We start from the raw sequence: 16,943 nt of genomic DNA, 5'->3' as shown, positions 1-16,943 counted from the left end.
TAATGATATGCAGTAAAGACTTAATGTACCTTGGTTTTGGAATCAGCAGACTGTAGATCAGTGATGCTGACTTTGCAAGTGCTTTGAATGTGCCTGAGGAAGTTCTCACTCCACTGAGTCAGAGCAAGCGAGACCTGACTGAATTGCTCGATCTTAGAAAGATGAGACTGAAGTTCCTGAATCCTGAAAATACCAAATTAAAGGTCAGCTCTCAACCATCCTTCCATATTAAAGGGATTGTTCACCCAAAAAAATTCCTTTTTGTCATTTATTACTTTTCCTTATGTTGTTCCAAACCCGTAAGACCTCCGTTTATCTTCGGAAGACAAAGATATATTTTTTTCTTTGCGCACAAAAATTATTCTCATAGCTTCATAAAATTACAGTTGAACCATGGATGTCACATGGACTATTTTAATGATGTCCTCACTACCTCTCTGGGCCTTGAATGTTTTAGTTACGTTGCTGTCTATGCAGGGATCTTAATTTGTGTTCCAAAGATGAACAAAGTTCTAACTGGTTTGGAGCGACAATGAGGGTGAGCAATTAATGACAGAATTTTAATTTTTGTGTGTACTATCCCTTTAAAGGAAAATTTGATAATGCAAATGAAACCATGTAACATGCAGCGAGAAACATACTGTATTTTACAAACAATTTTTGATAAAAAATTTTTAGCTTTGGTGAGCATAAGTGACTTTCAAACTTTTGAACCTTGAACCATGATTTCTTATTTACACAAAGTCTTAAAGGGTTAGTTTGCCAAAAAAAAAAAAAAAAATCTAAATTAGCCCATTATTTATTTTCACTCCAGGCATCCAAGGTGTATATGACTTCCTTCTTCCAGACTAATCCAATTGGAATTATATTAAAAATTATCCTGCCATTTCCAAGCTTTAGAATTGCATAGGTGGGTGTTTCTCTACATGAGTCTAAAACAAGTCCAATAAAGTGCATCCATCCATAATAAAAAAGTAAAAGCCTCCAGTAGCGAATCAATGCATTTTTGTAAGAAAAATATCCATATTTAAAATATAATAATCACTTTATTCTAGCTTACATAGAAGCCCTTCCAGCCGGATGACATTTGTTTACAGTAGAAAAGGAAGCAAAGTTTCCTTACTTTACTAAAGGAAAACCAGTCTCCTCTTGGTTTATATCAATTTTTTACAAATCCTCATTTTGTACATCTAATTCATGACCGTTGGTTTGTTTTGATGTCTCCATGGCGTATTCATCACTTCTGTGTACGACCAGTTGGCGCAAGCCAGATTAGAGTGATTATTCCGTCTTAAATATGGACATTTTGCTTAAAAAATGCATTGATTCGTTACAGGAGGCCTTTATTCACCCCCCGGAGGCACTTTTTATTATGGATGGATGCCCTTTTAATGAACTTCTTCTTTTGGACTGATGTAAAGAAACACCCGCCCATGCAATTTTAAAGCTTGGAAATGCCAGAATTATTTTTTATTTAACTCTGATTGGATTCGTCTGAAAGAAGGAAGTCATATACACCTAGGATGCCTGGAGAATGAGTACATAATGGGCTAATTTTCATTTTTGGGTGAACTAACCTGTTAAAGCCAAATGACAAGGACTAAAAAGCAAAAAAAAAATTATCAAATTTATGATGTTGTTAGTACCTGAGTGGTATATTGGTACTGAGAGAACACCACCTCTCCTCCAGGTTACAATGAAGATCTCTAATCTCTGAGTTCCTTTCCTCTGAGGCTGAAGAGTACAGAGACTCTGCACGGGTCTCCAAACTTTCCAACAAAGACTCCTGAGAGGGAACTTCTGACTGCATGTCCTGGTACATCATAAGAAAATAGATTATGGGTTATTTGTCAATAAAGACATAAAGTTCCACATTTTCACACAACAGGAATTTAAAAAAGGACCAAGGGTCTCTAAAATGCCCTCTGACTTCACCTGCAGCATCTGAAGCTGGCTCTGTAGCTTCACATTGTCTGTGGTCAGGTATGGAGAATCTGAACTGCATAGAGATTCACATCTGTTCAACCAGGATTGCAAAAGCGAGAGATCTCTCTCATACCTAAAAAAAAAAAAACAAAGAGTCAAATAATTGCATTACATTACAGTTTTAATTTGTGTAACAAAGACCTCTTTCAACACACACTACAAAGCGAATACATTCAAATACATGCCTTTGCCACAGAGTCAACAGGTTCTCCAGTTTTGATTGTTTTTCAGTGGCTTGCTGGGTATGTAATTTGTGAGCTTGTTGAAGGTCAGCTACAGCTTTCTCCAGCCGTCCGCCATCAGACAGCCTCCTCCAGCCCAGATTCAGAGACATCAGACTGGGTCCAAGCTGCTGTAGACGCTGCACTACATCCTGAGAATGAAGGAAACACAGTTTGTGTTACACATAAATGTTTCTCTAGCAGAGTCAAATGCCATCAAATAAACATATTTTTAAAAGCAGAAGTTAAAGGGATAGTTCACCCAAAAATGAAAATTCTGACATTAATTACTCACCCTCATGTTGTTTCAAACTGTAAGACCTTCGCTCATCTTCAGAACACAAATAATGATAATTTTAGATGAAATCTGAGAGCTTTCTGACCCTGCATAGACAACAATGCAACTAACACATTTATGGCCCAGAAAGATAGTAAGGACATTGTTAAATTAGTCTGTGACATCAGTGGTTCAACTGTAATGCTATGAAGCTACGAAAGTAGCTTTTGTGCTCAAAAAGTTTGCGTTGATGTCTATGCAGGGTCAGAAAGTTCTCGGATTTCATCAAAAATATCTTATTTTGTGTTCTGAAGATGAACGAAGGTCTTACAGGTTTGTAACGACATGAGGATGAGCAATTAATGACAGAATTTTCATTATTGGGTGAGCTATCCCCCTTTAAACCTCCCATGGTGCAACGCCTTGTCGTGGCGGCGAGGCTTGCGTGTTCTTGTGATCCCAAGAGCTATGCCGGCGGGAGCCTAGTGCTCCTGGCAGGTCCAACCTAGCCGGACAGGTTGAGGGGGAAGAGCCAGACGAAGCATGCACCCCGGTCCTCCAGGCTCGGGGGTTGGGCTCAGGGCTAACAACCCCGACCCATAAAAAAACCCCAAACGTTACAGAAACAGCAACAGAGAAAAACTCCGCATCTGGCTGCAGTGGTCCTCCAGAGTCCCATCTGGTGACTCGTATGAATGACAGTGGTGAAAGCCGAAAGGAAGCCACTGAAAGGAAGATGGAAGTCCTAAGTGCCAAGACCAAAACCAAAATTGGATTCTGGAATGTTCGTACTATGTACGAAATGGGAAAACTGGCACAGATCACGGCGGAGATGAGACGATATAGCCTGCACATCCTGGGGGTCAGCGAGAGCAGGTGGACCGGATCAGGTAAAATGAAAACCAGCACAGGCGAGACGGTACTGTACTCTGGAAGGGAGGACGATTGGCACCACGAGGGTGTTGCCATCATCCTTCGCAGAGGAACAGAGAAATCTCTGATGCAGTGGAAGCCGGTTAGCAGCAGACTCATGAGCGCCAGGATGAGAGGACGACACGTCAACATCACCCTGATCCAATGCTATGCCCCAACAAACGATGGCGACGAGGAGGCCAAGGATGTGTTTTATGAGCAGCTCCAGTCCGAACTGGAAGCAGCTCCACGTCACGACCTCATCGTCATCTTGGGAGACCTCAATGCCAAGGTGGGGAGCAACAACACTCACCATGACAGAGCCATGGGGACACATGGATGTGGTGTCATGAACGACAACGGGGAACGCCTAGTGGAGTTCTGCACCTTGAACCACATGGTCATTGGTGGAACCCTGTTCCCTCATCGGGACATCCACAAGCTGACCTGGTGTTCACCCAATGGAAGAGACAAGAACCAGATTGACCATCTCATGATCAATGGCACATGGAGGCGGTCGTTGCTGGACGTCAAGGTGAAAAGAGGGGCGGACGTCGGCAGCGATCATCACCTTGTGACTGCACTGATAAGACTAAAATTGCAGACCACAAGCCGCAAGACAGCCATGCTGAAACACTTTGATGTCAGCAGGCTGCGAGACACCAAGGTGAAGACTGCTTTTGTGGTACAAGTGAGGAACAGGTTTCAGGCACTGCAAGCCCTAGATGAAGAAACAGGAAGGGCAGATGAGCCCAACAAGCAGTGGGAACAGGTGGCTTCATTGTACTCCAAAGGCAGTGAAGCATGTGTGGGTTACAAACGGAAAAAGAAAAAAGAGTGGCTGGCTGAGAATACCTGGAAGGCCATCGACGAAAGACGTAACCTTAAGAAAAAACTGACAGAAGCCAAATCAGGGAGACTGCAGGAAAGATACCTACAACAGTACAGAGAAGCTAACAAGACGGTGAAAAGAATGGTAAGAGCAGACAAGCGAGCCTTCATGGACAACCTGGCAATGCAAGCAGAGGACGCTGCCGACCGAGGGGAACAAGGCACTCTGTTCAGAATCACCAAAGCTTTATGCGGTAAACACCATGGCAGCGCCAGTGCTCCCCCCATCAAAGACAAACAAGGCAGACTGCTAAAAATGGAAAACGAACAAGAGGCACGTTGGGCACAACACTTTCAGGAAGTCCTCAACAGACCACCGCCTGAAGAAGAAGCTGACATACAGGATGCCAGTGCTGACCTTGATATCAACACTGACACGCCTGGAAAGGAAGAAATCGTGGCAGCAATCAGATCCCTTAAGAACAGAAAAGCCCCTGGACATGACAACCTCAACGCTGAGCTGTTCAAGGCCGACCCGGACTTAGCAGCCGCCATCCTCCAGCCGCTCTTCAGAACAATCTGGGAAAGGAAGCAAGTTCCAGATGACTGGAATAAAGGTATCATAGTGAAGATCCCCAAGAAAGGAGCCCTCAGTGACTGTAACAACTGGCGCGGAATAACCCTCCTGTCAGTACCAAGCAAGATTCTTGCCAAGGTCATCATGCAACGGATATCTGACGCCGTTGACAAGTCACTGAGGAATGAACAAGCCGGATTTCGTAAAGGAAGAGGATGTATCGACCAGATCTTCGCTCTGCGTAACATCATCGAGCAATGCACAGAGTGGCAGAGACAGCTGTACATCAACTTCGTCGACTTTGAGAAGGCATTTGACAGCATCCACAGGGACAGCCTCTGGCACATTTTGAGAGCCTATGGAATCCCAGACCAGATTGTCGAACTGATCAAGAGCTTCTACACCAACTTCTCATGCAGCGTGGGAAACAGCGATCTGCGATTTGAGGTGAAGACGGGAGTCAGACAAGGATGCGTCATGTCTGCGCTGCTCTTCAACCTGGCCATTGACTGGGTCATGAGACGCACGACAGAAGATGGGGCAAGAGGCATCCGATGGACACTCTTCTCTTCTCTTGAAGACCTCGACTTTGCAGATGACCTGGCTCTGTTATCCCACACCCATCAACATATGCAGGAGAAGACAAACCGTCTGAACACCTTCGCGAGACAAGTTGGGTTGAAGATCAGCCAGAGAAAAACAGAGGTAATGACACTGAACATCGACTCACCAGCTCCTGTTAAGGTGGATGGTAATGAGTTGCCAACCACAGAAAGCTTCACCTACCTGGGCAGCATTGTGACACAGGATGGTGGCGCTGGAAACGACATTCAGAGCAGACTCAACAAGGCCAGGACAGTGTTCATGACCCTTAACAACGTTTGGAGGTCATCACAATACAGTGTCCACACCAAGTTGAGAATCTACCAGAGCTGTGTCCTGTCAGCGCTGCTGTACGGGTCGGAATGCTGGCGGATGACTGAAGGTGACCTCAACAAACTGTCTACCTTCCACACCACAAGTCTTAGGAAGATCCTTCGCATCTTCTGGCCAAGGAAAATCTCCAACCATGACCTTCTCCAGCGATGCAAGCAAGAGGACATGGACACCATCATCACAAGAAGACGATGGAGATGGATTGGCCATGTTATGCGAAGGGACTGCACCTCCATCTCCAAGACAGCCCTGCACTGGACCCCTGAGGGGAAAAGAAAGAGGGGAAGACCAAAGAACACATGGCGGCGAACAGTAGAGGCAGAGCTGAAAACCCTGAACCACACCTGGGGCACCATTGAAAAGCTGACCAAAGACAGGCAGAAGTGGATGATCTTTGTTGCTGCCCTACACGCCAGTAGGCGTAACAGGCAGTAGTAGTAGTAGTATCCCTTTAAAAGAATCGTAAGTGTATATGGTCTTGAATAGGGGTCTAATACTAATGGCCCTCAGGCTGAATATAGGGATTATTACATACAGCCCTTCAAGTATAAATAGTTTATCCTTTAATCCAGTCAGCAAATTGATTTTTACTTTCTGCGTTCTGGTTTGGTCTTCGTTACTCTCTTAAGGATTATTAAACAGCAATATTTTTTTCCACATGGCTTATTATAGCCTTTAAAACACAAAAATGAACTGAAACTGTATCCTAGGAGACAGCAACAAACACACGTGCCACAACTAATCCGTGATTTTATTTTTCTGACTTAAAACATGTAAAATTCACAAATATTATACTGTACATGCGAACTGATTGCTATACACCACCAATCAAAAGTTTTTCAACAGTAAGATGTTTAATGTTTTTCAAGTCTCTTCTGCTCACCAAACAGTATGATTGTAAAATATTTTTAATATTTAAAATAACTGTTTATTATTTGAATATATTTTAAAATGTAATTTATTCCTGTGATTCCAAAGCTGAATTTTTAGCATCATTACTCCAGTCACATGATCCTTTAGAAATCATTTTAATATTTTAATTTGCTGCTCAAAAAAGCATTTATTATTACTATTATGTTAAAAACAGAATTTTTGATGAATAGAAAGTTCAGAAGAACATTTATCTGAAATAGAAATCTTCTGCAACATTTTAAATGTCTTTATCAGCACTTTTGATCAATTTTAAAAATCCTTGCTAAATAAAAGTATTAATTTCTATAATTTATTTCAGATAAATGCTGATCTTTTAATCTTTCTATTCATCAAAGAATCCTGACAAAAATGGTGCTGAAAATTTAGCTTTGATTACAGGGATAAATTTACATTTTGAGATATATTCAAATAGAAAACACTTATTTTAAAATAATAAAAATATTTCAAAATCTTTACATTTTTTTGCTGTACTTTGGATCAAATAAATGCAGGCTTGGTGAGCAGAAGAGACGTTTTTTTAAAAAAAAAAACATTAAAAATCATACTGGTAGTGCATATTTTAGTCATTTTCCATTCAAAGAAATAAAAAAATAGAAATAAAAATCAGATTGCATTCATTGTATAAATAATGGTATTTGTTGAAGCTCATGGCCAGCGGCCTCAAATTTGAGTTTGACGTCCCTGGTCAAATTTGTGTATGGAAAGTTTTATTTAGGTCTTTAAGTTGTCAGTTCCCAAACAAATGTAATACTAACCATATGTTCATGGAGAGTTTTATATGTTGTTGATGCTGATGTACAGGAAGCAACTGGTATGTTCAGTTTTTCCTGTAGCCCATTCAGGAAACCTTCCACCTAAGACGCACAAAAACATTAACACACATCTAAACTGGCCTAAATAATATATCAGACTGAAAAAGTAGATAGAGGCATGTACTGTATGTACTGTCACCTCATTGAGATCTTGGATGAATTGTTTTGTATTTTTCAAGCTAGACTGAAGCTCTGCTTCTCGTTGCTTCACACTGTTCTTAAACTCCTCCCGGTATCTCCCAATCTGCATCAATCGTGCTTTAATTCGTCCTGCCTCATTCGGTGTGACAAAATTAATTAAAGTCTGAAACTCCATCTCCAATCGGCTGAAGATGTCCATCTTCTCTTCTAAGTCGTCCTTCAGCATCTAAAAAGGAGTGAAAACAACAAGCAGTCATCATTCACTAAGCGCTAAATGAAACCTATCATGTTGTCTGGTTAATTTGGTTATGTTTATTAAGTTTCAGTCTTCTGATCCAGGTTTACAACATCCATTACCTCCACAGTGTGCATCTGCTCATCCAGGTTGGCAGAGGTTCTGCTGAAAGCTTCAAGCTCCTTCTTATTATCACAGACCCAAGAGAAGAAAGCCTCAGACTCATGGCTGAAACCTTGCCACCATCTGTGTATCGTCTCCAGATCTGACATGCTATCAAAACAGAGACAAACAGGAAAGAAACACCACTTGTGAAACTTTAGCATACATTTAAAAGGATAACCAAGTGCAGAAAGAATATACTCAAATGCAAACTGAATGTAACAATACATGTACAGTACACTTGATTCTGTCTTACATTTTCCTGAGGCTGGCCTGGGTCTCCTGCAGTCTCTCTGTTGTGGACTGGGCCTGATCCTGTAGTAAAGACTGATTCTGAGGACCAAGTTTAATATCTGCTGCCTTCTTCACCAGGGATTCAGCTCTTACAGCAAACATCTTACCCTGCTCATGAAGCTCCTAAACAAACACGTACAGATATGAGTATTATTCTCAGCCCTTACGTTCATTAAACAAACTACTATATTTTCTGTCTGGGCTCTCACTTTAACATTTTTCATTTCAATCTTGAGGTTGTCCAGGCTGCTGAAGATGAGCTCCCTCTGCAGGACAGGATTAACTAGACACACAAACTGCCAGATGGCCTCTCTCTCTATGTCAAACTCCTGCCATGCACTCACAGTGACCTAATGATCAACGAGAATTGCACATTACCGTACCATTTCACCACTAATTGTTAATCTAATCTATTTTGAGTGATATCCTCAAATTAGCACAAAAAAATAATGCCAATATTACAAAATATAACATTAAAAGTGTATAAATCACTTGCTTTTCTAGAGAAACATTCACCTCCCCTGAGCCCATTCAGTTTTAACAGACCCCCTAAAGCGTGGCATGAGTTTAGTGGGGGGTAATTGAGAATGAATGGGGGAAAGACACATGAGAGGAGGCAATGCCTTTGTCGCGATATACTTGGATATGACTGGTTATGATTGGTCCATGTGATAAAATCCCGCCTCTTGTGTTTGTGCGTGTTCCACTTTCATAAATCAGTCTGAATGCATTAGAATAATTTAACTTTAAAATTCACAATTTTGAATTTTTCCAAATCTTCATTTGTCTTTTTTTAATTGTATATTGTATCGTGAGATTTATATATTGTTAAATCCTAGCATTTAAAGAAATTTTTTGTCAGAGCCCTTGTTGTTCTTAATTTTTATACCAGACATATACAGTCAAGCCTGAAATTATTTATACCCCTGGCAAATTCTGACTTAAAGTTACTTTTTTGACCGGAAATGACACAGGCTTCTATAGATAATAAGACGATGTACAAGAGGCATCACTGTGGAAAAAAATATTTCTCAGCTTTTATTTACATTTTAACAAAAAGTGGCATGTCCAAAATTATTCATACCCCTTGCAAACTGTCAGTCTATGGTAAAATTCAAAGTTCTATACCATTCCAAATAGTCCAAGCTGTTGTAGTATCCTAATTACCCTGATTCATTGGGAACAGCTGTTTTAATCAACTCAACAGGTGAAAAACAGAAGCTCTCTGCTGTTGGTTTGTGGACAGCCATGGCTAAGACAAAGGAGCTCTCAGAGGACGTGGTCGGAAGCCAAAATTGACACCTGTGCTGGCCAGGAGGATAGTGAGAGAGGTAAAATAGAATCCAAGGACCACCATTAAGGCCATCCTGATGAATCTGGGCTCTGCTGGTGGCAACATCTCAAGGCAGACAGTCCAACGGACCCTGAACACCGCTGGGTTCCACGGATGCAGACCAAGGAGGACACCACTTCTCCAGATAAGGCACACAAAAGCCCGCTTGGCCTTTGCAAATGCTCATTTGGACAAAGAAGAAGACTTCTGGACTTCTGTTTTATAGTCAGATGAAACAAAAATTGAATTGTTTGGCCACAATGATGTAGCCTTCATTTGGCGTAAAAAAGGACAAGCTTTCAACCCTAAAAACACCATCCCCACTGTCAAACATGGTGGTAGGAACCTAATGTTTTGGAGGTGTTTTTCAGACGTGGACCAGGGAACCTAATCACAGTAAACGGCACCATGAAAAAAGAGCAATACATCAAAATTCTCAACAACAACATCAGGCAGTCTGCAGAGAAACTTGGCCTTGGGCACCAGTGGACATTTCAGCACAACAGCGACCCAGCAATTACAGGAAGCGTTTGATTGCTGTAATAGCCAATAAAGGCTTTTCTATTGATTATTGAGAAAGGTATGAATAATTTTGGACATGCCACTTTTTGTTCAAATGTAAACAAAAGAGGAGTAATATTTTTTTCCACAATGATGCCTCTTGTACATCGTCTTATTATCTTCTGGGAGACATCTGTGCCATTTCTAATCAAACAAAAACTTGCTGGTTGAATAAAAGTAACCTAAATTTAGAATTTGGCAAATGAATGAATAATATGAATATGGCAAATGAATATGAATCATTTCGGGCTTGACTGTATATACGGTTAACAATATCAGTCTACTTCTCTGTAAAACTCCCTATTGGTGTCAGCATCGACCCTGAAAAACACGTTGTTTGACCCTTAGTTAGGATCCTGTCTATGTAGCTAACATGCTATAAGCTAAAATATCATTATTTGACTGAAAGCATTACCTGCAGGTGTTTCTCCTGAACTGTCCAGTCTTCTTTACAGAAATTACCTTGAGAACGGAGATCTGTCTCTTTTCTTTGCTTGGTTTTCATATTTTGCTATGAGACAGACAAGAGTGACAAAGGAAAAAGAAAAAGGCAAAAATAAAATAAATGATCCTGAGATTTTCCTCTTGGAATATCATGCATGACAAGGAGTCACTTATTCACAGCAATCAGATTAGCAAAAAAAAATGAATGAGCAGATTCATCATGTCTATTGCGTTATGTGTGTCAACAAAATGAATTCTACCTGGTGAATGAGGAGCAGCTGTTTGGCCTCTGTTACATTCTCTGCGTTCAGTATTCTTCTGTGCTCCTGTGACTGGATCACCTCCTCATCATCATTTACCTCCTCCCTCATCTCTTCTCCAGCATTTATGTTCTCTTCATTGGGAACCGCAAGAGGAACATCCTGAGAAGACAGTTAAAGAGTTTAACCATGTAAAATATCCTTATGGATAAACAGTACTTCCACAGATCTGTACAATGCAAAGTTCCTGTAGATTATATACTATGCAGATGTAGTGAATTTTATTTCAATAGCTATATAGTAACGTTTGCATCTGCAATTTCCTTTCTAAAGTGAACATAGCATTGACATGAAGACATGAGGACCACCCTTCACCTCAGACAGAGACAGCAGAAATGCAGAAAACTGTTGTGAAAGTTTATCAAGAGCAGCTCTCTGTGTGTGAACCTCACTCTCAGGACTTATGTTCTCCAGGACAGCGAGACGAGCTTTGAGCCAGTCCAGAGTCTCGCCCTGAGCCTTTATTGCCCGACGCTGCATGTGCAGAGAGAGGGAAAAGGAGGTCAGCTGAAGTCACATAGCAGAAAGTGGTCTGCATACACATATACAGTATGCAGATGAGCATTAATCTTGTAGATTTGGGGTGAGCGCACCTGGACAGAGATGATTTCAGCACTACTTTGAGTCGTCTGCTGTGAAAGAAGCCATCCGGACAGCTCACTGAACCTGGAGCACAGCACAACAAAACAAAAACAATAAAAAAATGAAAATTTCACACAACCTGATTGCCAGCATATATTGTCCCTTGTAAGAAATAAGTGCACTTAACGGATTAGTTCACTTCTAGAACAAAGAAGTACAGATAATTTACTCACCCCCTTGTCATCCATGATGTTCATATTTTTATTTCTTCAGTCGTAAAGAAATCATGTTTTTTAAGGAAAACATTTCAGGAATTTTCTACACATAGTGGACTTCTATGGTGCCCATGAGTTTGAAGTTCCAAAATGCAGTATAAATGCAGCTTTAAAGGTCTCTAAATGATCCTAGCCGATGAAGAAGGGTCTTATCTAACGAAACGATTGGTTATTTTCTAAATAAATGTACAATTTATACACTTTTTAACCTCAAATGACATGCGATGCACATGTATTTTGGTAATTTTGGTAAAACAGCGATGTAGTGCGATTTTGAAGTTAGAGGAGAAAATAGACAAGCTAGACAAAATGAGCATTTGAGGCAACATTGAAGCCCACTATATGGGAAAAAATCCTGAAATTGTCTTAAAAATAAATAATTTCTTTACGACTGAAGAAAGAAAGACATGAACATCTTGGATGACAAGGGGGTGAGTAAATTAAATGTACATTTTTGTTCTGGTAGTGAACAAATCCTTTAATTAAAATTTTGAAAGTATTTTAAAATAAAAGTACTTGCAGAAGAAATACAAAGCCACTTGAGCTTACTTAAAGACTTGAATGACTGCTTTCTTAATACACTTAGGTATACTTCTAAAAAGTGTACTTTAATAATTTCAAATTGAAAATCTTACTTTAAAATACATTTTAAATAATTATGTACACGTATTTTGATGTTGACTAACATATTTACATTTAAAGTACTTGATTTTAATGTTAACTCTAGTGTGTTAATTTATATGATATTATAACCGAAGTTAAAATATTTTATATAAGTGCATTATATAAGTACTAAATTGCAAGTTTATCATTATAAATATGTGATTAAAAATAAAACTTTAAGTTTAAATATGACATACTAGTTTAAATAGGAATAGCATTAAATACATTTATATATTATAACGAATGCTATATTCAGGAGTATACTTTAATATAATTAATTCTAAAATTGCATATAAAAATTACATGTAAACACATAAAAAACAAAATACATACAGACATATAAAATAAGAGCCCTGCATAAGTAGGTCAAAAATCACTCTACATTTCAGTGCATTTAATACAAATTAGAGCTGTCAAATCTCACATCCATATTTAACAAATATAAGTAATTTGTGTGTGTGTGTGTGTGTATATATATATATATAGAGAGAGAGAGAGAGAGCTGGGTATTAACTGATTACATGTAATCTGGATTACATAATCAGATTCCAAAAATGAAGTACTTGTTATTAGATTACATTTTAAAATACTCGTGATCAGACTACAGTTACTTTTTTATGGATTGCATGATTACATATTATTTACACAATAGCAATAATTGATTGATTCTCCCTAATTCCTCTTTTTCATGTTAAATTTTCCTTACTAAAATAGCCTACCACTTATATACACTCAGAAAGTCTTCCAGTTTTGTGGACCATCACAAAAAGACCAGTCATAAGTCAGATTGATTTTAAAACTATTTGTTTTAATTTAATTTTTATGATTTAATTAATTATTAGCTTTTCATTGAATTCAAAAAACCCCTGCAGTTTGGGAAACCTTGACAGAATATAGTGTTTAATGCACTTTGTATTTTTAGTATCAATACAAGATTACAAGATTATCCTATTTAAATCAATGTGAAAAACAAGTTGGGTAAAAAGTAATCTAAAAGTATTCTGATTATATTACCTAAAATGTGTAATGTAACAGATTACGTTACTAACTACATTTTGTCATGTAATTTGGAATCAGTAACGGATTACAATTTGTAAGTAATCTACCTAGCTCTGAATATGAATGTATATATACACACACGTAAATATGTCTCATATACATATATGTGTTTGTATTTATATATACATATGAATATATACACAGTACATACATATGTAAACATAAACTTTTATTTTCAAAGAGACTGATTTAACAGCAGTAATAAAAATTTAAACTATTATACTTTTTAAATGAATTGCAATTAACAAGCAACATGTCCAGAATTCATCCTGTAATGTGTCCTGTTTTGAAATGTAATATTTGCATCTCACCTGGCATGCCACTCTCTCCATTTATCCGGGTGCTGTTGTAGTCTCAAGTGTGTTCGTTCTACTAAACCTCTGACCTCTGAAACATGATCTCTGGTCTCCTCCAGCACTTTGTGGCCTATGTCGTTCTCTGGAAGATCCTGACAGAGATGCTCCATTGTCTTTACTCGCTTCTCACAAGTAGAAAGTGGGTTTTTCTGTCTGAAAAAGGCCTATAAAGACACATAAATGTTACTATTTTTCATTAAATGTACTGTAACTTGCATGATCTTTTCTTCATCTGTTTTATCTCACCCTGTGTTCTTTGATTGTTCTTTCACTGCCGACTGTGAGCAGACCCTTGTCCTCCTTTCTCAGCTCTACCCGACATTCCTGTAGCATGGACATCACCAAACGCCTCTCTGTTTCCACTCGGAGTCTGAGCAGATGGCATGGGGCCTCGGCTTGGATGTCCTGGTAGAAAGATAATACATCGTGATGAATCCTTTCTGTTACATTGTATACATTTTCATCATTGTTAACCTTCCAACTGACCTTCCATTGCTTGTGTAGTCGTCTGACTGTGTCCCGCAGACTCTGTTGGTCTTCCTCAGAGATGATATCAGTGAGGTCATCACACGCCTTTAAATAAGCACTTAAAATATGCTGGTCCAGTCGCCCAAAGAACTCCTGAGCAAATAATTACACACTTAATTAGAAGAACAAAACAAGTTAAATATGTTTGAAGGGTTCGCCGATTAAGACGTGATTGACGTACATTATGTTTGCGGAAGAGCTCATCTGGGTCTCCCCTTTCCTTTAAACAGGCCTGGCCCACGCGCAAAGCCTTCTCCAGGTCAGCACGAGACTCTTCATATCTCCGCATGAGGTTGCCGTTAGTCTCTGCCACCTGCCTCCATTCTAAAGCCTCCTGCATCAGAGCCTGATCAGAGCAGAACACAGTTACTCCATCAGCTCTGTAGTTGATGGATAAATCCAAACTAGATTTTTTTTTCTGTGGAACACTAACTAGAGTTAGAGAATCTCCAAGCAGATTTTAAATGAATGATTACTTAAATTTTGTATGATTTCAGAAGTTTCGGATTACAGATTACAGTCATATAGACTACTCTATTGTGCTTTATTTATGGTAACACTTTAGTATAGGGACCAGTTCTCACAATTAACTAGTTGCCTATTAGCATGTATATTACTACAGCATAATGGCTGTTTATTAGTACTTATAAAGCACATATTCTGCATCACCATATTCTACCTCCATAATCCTATCCAATACCTATACTTAACAACTACCTTCTTAACAGCAGTAATTAAGGGTTTATTAAGGAAATAGTTTTTAATTTAGGTACTTAATAGGACTAACTAATAATGTTGTAGTAAGAAAAAAAATTCCTTGACAATCATTTTGAGAAATACAAAACAACATGCAAAAAATGCAAAAATGCAAAAAAGTGCAAATTTGAGGTCAGCATTAGTCGGACTACTTCTAAAAAAAACATATTCTACAAAATAACAGTCTGGAGTCTGTAAGACATTTTGATCCGTCAAAATCACATGAATCTTCAGAAATCATTATATGCTGATTTGGTGCTCAAGAAACATTTTTCATTATTATCAACACAGAAAACTATGGAAGCCCGTTTCCACCACCGAATAAAAAATGTAAAAAAAGATTATTGCAAAAGTTATTAACTCACAATTCTGACTTTTTTAACAGAACTGTGTGATGCAAACTTGCAATTCTGACTTTTTTTCTCAAAATTGTGATATAATCTTGCAATTGTGAGTTATAAAGTCAGAATTGCGAGATTTAAACTCACAAATCTTAAATTTTCTCAGAATTGCAATATAAACTCACAATTGTGAGAATTTTTTCTCACAAATGGGAGTTTGTATATAGAAATTCTGACTATTTTCCTCCAATTCAGACTTTTTTCTTCAAATTGTAAGATATAAACGCGCAATTGCGAGTTATAAAGTGAAACTTTGAGGAAAGAAGAAAAACTGATATGTTCTCAGAACTGCAAGTTAATATCTCACAATTCTTAATATCCCACAACTAATTTAGAGGTATAAACTCGCAATTCTGAGAAAAAAAGTCACAATTGTGGGATAATTATATCATTATATTCTGACTTTATTTCTCAGAATTGCAAGTTTATATCTCACAATTCTGTGAAAAAAGTCAGAATTGCGAGTTTGTATCAGTGCTCAGAAGAAAATTCCAAATTACAAGATGTAAACTTGCAATTGCAAGAAAAAAAGTCAGAACTGTGAGATAAAAAGTCACAATTACCTTTTTATTTTTTTATCCAGTGGTATAACAACAAGATTCTTTGATTAACAGAAAGTTCAAAAGAATAGCATTTATTTGAAATAGAAATATTTTGTAACATTAAAAATTTATTTAGTCGGCACCGATAGCCTTATGGGCAGCGCGCCAACATGCGCTCCGGGCGTCTCGTGTTTGAATTCCGACTCGAAGACCTTTCCCGATCAAGCCCCCTATCTCTCTCCCACTTACCTTCCTGTCAATACTGATCTGTCCTATCACAATAAAAAAAAATGTTATATTTACTATTTTTTAACACAACATGCTGAATAAAAGAAAAAAATCTTGCTGACTCCAAACTTTTTAAAGTCCCTGTGAAATCAAAATTTAAGTTTTATGGCTTTTAGTATGAATATGTTAGCCTTATGGTTATTTATAACCTAGCGTGTTTCAAAACAATGACAGAAGTCTTATTTACATATCTCATTTAAAACTTACAGACCTGGTTTCATAGACAGGGCTTAGCCTAAACATTACTGGTGTGCATCTTGAGACAAAACAAAGGCAGTGATATATTTTAAGATCAGTCAGTGCAAGTTTCTTTCAGTTCAAACAGCTCAGACTTACATTTTAGTCTAGGACTAGGCTTAAGCCTTGTCTGTGAAACCGGAGGACAGGCTTTAACTTTTGCCTATATGAATAAATGATTTTGATGACATCACCCTGCACTTCAGCTTCTCATCAAACTTTCTGTCTAATCAAATGCTCTCTAGAATCCGACGCGTCCCATACCCTACACAATAAATAGA

The 16,943-nt window shown here is 38.5% G+C and overlaps 1 protein-coding gene across 1 annotated transcript in view; it reads right to left on the bottom strand.

Annotated features, from left to right (window-relative positions):
• The window catches only part of syne1a (spectrin repeat containing, nuclear envelope 1a), a 187,692-nt gene that overhangs the window by 128,737 nt on the left and 42,012 nt on the right, over window positions 1-16,943 (bottom strand). The window contains exons 23-39 of the mRNA XM_073852751.1: window positions 14,620-14,784; window positions 14,397-14,531; window positions 14,157-14,315; window positions 13,866-14,074; window positions 11,569-11,641; window positions 11,273-11,482; window positions 10,916-11,077; window positions 10,627-10,722; window positions 8,527-8,667; window positions 8,280-8,440; window positions 7,984-8,134; window positions 7,625-7,852; window positions 7,429-7,527; window positions 2,172-2,359; window positions 1,936-2,059; window positions 1,647-1,813; window positions 30-183 (exon numbers count right to left, since the gene is read on the bottom strand). Of these exons, the coding sequence (XP_073708852.1) occupies window positions 30-183; window positions 1,647-1,813; window positions 1,936-2,059; window positions 2,172-2,359; window positions 7,429-7,527; window positions 7,625-7,852; window positions 7,984-8,134; window positions 8,280-8,440; window positions 8,527-8,667; window positions 10,627-10,722; window positions 10,916-11,077; window positions 11,273-11,482; window positions 11,569-11,641; window positions 13,866-14,074; window positions 14,157-14,315; window positions 14,397-14,531; window positions 14,620-14,784 (2,622 nt within the window). The remainder of the gene's footprint in view (window positions 1-29; window positions 184-1,646; window positions 1,814-1,935; window positions 2,060-2,171; window positions 2,360-7,428; window positions 7,528-7,624; window positions 7,853-7,983; window positions 8,135-8,279; window positions 8,441-8,526; window positions 8,668-10,626; window positions 10,723-10,915; window positions 11,078-11,272; window positions 11,483-11,568; window positions 11,642-13,865; window positions 14,075-14,156; window positions 14,316-14,396; window positions 14,532-14,619; window positions 14,785-16,943) is intronic.

This window comes from Garra rufa, chromosome 13 (assembly GCF_049309525.1).
Source record: "Garra rufa chromosome 13, GarRuf1.0, whole genome shotgun sequence".
Classification (NCBI taxonomy): Eukaryota; Metazoa; Chordata; class Actinopteri; order Cypriniformes; family Cyprinidae; genus Garra; species Garra rufa.
Note: the sequence above shows the minus strand (reverse complement) of the source record. Positions and strands in the feature narration are given on the sequence as shown.